Here is a 1,956-nt window from a genome sequence, read left to right on the forward strand (position 1 = left end):
CCCTACTATTTCAAGCTTTTCTTCCTACTGCCTTTCTCACAGACAAACTTCTTTTAAGAAGCCAAGATCAAGTGATTTGGTTTTCACTGTGCCACACTGCAGCTCTATTTCCATTGATGATTTCATTTGCAAAACAGGTGCCTGAGATTTGACAACAAATTCGCATTTTTGCATAGAAGTTCCTTCATCACACCTTGTATTTCTCGACTATGCTCTTCAATTACATTCCGCAACACAAAACCTGTCCTGTTGGCTCATCCTGTGACACCGCTGTGATTCTGATTGATGAAATTAATCAAATGGAATTTCCCTCCACCAATACAATTAAATTTTGGTACCCAGTAAATCAACTCCGTCGCTAAACAAAGATATTAGTATTTCCAAAGCTACCGCACAGATTTTTTGAAGTTTCTCTCTTTTGCAAACATGGATCACTTCAGAGTGTTAACAAAAACGGATTCCTTTTTGAATATGCATTTTTCTACAGACAATTTGATACAGGACACTACCTCTTGTAACCATCTAGAAGTTTGTACAACAACAAAAAACCCCTAGTGTAGGAATCCAGGATGCTGGTAATTCCTCCAGTCTTTCCTGAGGAACACCTGCATTGCTTTTTCTAATGTTGCCTGGTTTAGTCTACCGGGAGGCAATTTATAACCCAAGAGATGGATGTACCACAGAACTCCTTAAACAATAACCGTACAATTAGCCGAGATCACAGGAGACTGCACTCAGTAAGCTCAGTATTTTTTAAAGGACAACTTATTCAGTGGAAAAACAAGTACCCTTTTCTTCCTCCTCCTCTTCTTCCTCTTCTTCATCTTCATCACTTTCCTCAGCTTTGTTTTCAGTTTCAAGTTGTTTCTCATCTGCTTTTTCAGATGACATTGTGTCTTCTTTTGAAGAAACAACAGAAGACATGGTGTACAGTCCTGTAAGAAGCAGTGAGTAAAATACAGTGTTATACGGGAATCTTGCTTTTAAAAAACACCTTCTCATATGGTAGAAGTAATGTCATAGTGCTCATACTGTCATTGCTCACATTTGTTAAGACACTAAAACACTCTGCATACACACAAGAGACAAAATTTTTCAGGAGCTGCCATCTATTCTGCAACTAGTCTAGTTAGGAAGAGTTTAAAACGTTACAAATTCTTTCCACATCCAAGTCTTCAAACTTTGCTTTGTGAAGCATTTGGAAACAGCCGCTCAGAGCAACAGATGCCGTTATGTATTAAGAGTTGTTTTAAGATATCACAGTCTTAGTGCACCATGTTATAAACTGAATAGCTATTTCTGATCACTGTTAACTACACATTCAAGTTTCCTAGTAAGTTAATCAAACGACATATTTAGATGGGAAATAGAAACAGAAAAATAAGAAAAGTTACATGCAATTAAAAAAACTAATGCTGCTTTCAGAATTCAAATAGCTGCAACATCTTAGGTCTTGGAAATGCTTTTCGGTTTTGATCTGCAACAAAAAAAGGAAAAAACACTTCACGCTTCGCATATTTAAGAGGACTCTTATCTTAGCGTTTGAAGTGGCTTAAATAGTAACTTTAAAATATCTCACTTCAGCAAGCACCATTTCCCTACTGACGGAGGATGTCTATCTAACAGATGAAGATAACTCTCTGTGCTCATTTTCGAAAAAGGCTAGCTTTCAAAACCCTTCACTATTTACAGATCTGGAAGAAAATATATAATCGGTTGTCTCCCTGTGGGAAAAGAAAAAAAATCACATAATTAACCATTTTCTTTTCCTGATATTCAAGCCAATATTATCTGAGAGAGGTCACACTGAATAAACAACGATAAAATCAACTGCTTATACACAGTATTAGCAGGTGCCAGTGAACAGCAGCACTCCAAACGACAAAAAACATGAGTTGTATTACCAAGAGTAAGGGGAAAAAGGAAGTTTACTATTCGCTAAATCACTGGGGGGGG

At 37.1% G+C, this 1,956-nt stretch overlaps 1 protein-coding gene across 1 annotated transcript in view; it reads right to left on the reverse strand.

The window, feature by feature from the left end:
* DEK (DEK proto-oncogene) overlaps window positions 1–924 on the reverse strand; it is a 16,171-nt gene extending 15,247 nt beyond the window's left edge. Inside the window, exon 1 of the mRNA XM_009873354.1 lies at window positions 789–924. Coding sequence (XP_009871656.1) covers window positions 789–924 — 136 coding nt within the window. The remainder of the gene's footprint in view (window positions 1–788) is intronic.
* Between the last annotated feature and the right edge of the window lie 1,032 nt (window positions 925–1,956).

The sequence above is a fragment of the Apaloderma vittatum genome, unplaced genomic scaffold (genome assembly GCF_000703405.1).
Source record: "Apaloderma vittatum isolate BGI_N311 unplaced genomic scaffold, ASM70340v1 scaffold11470, whole genome shotgun sequence".
NCBI classification, from domain to species: domain Eukaryota; kingdom Metazoa; phylum Chordata; class Aves; order Trogoniformes; family Trogonidae; genus Apaloderma; species Apaloderma vittatum.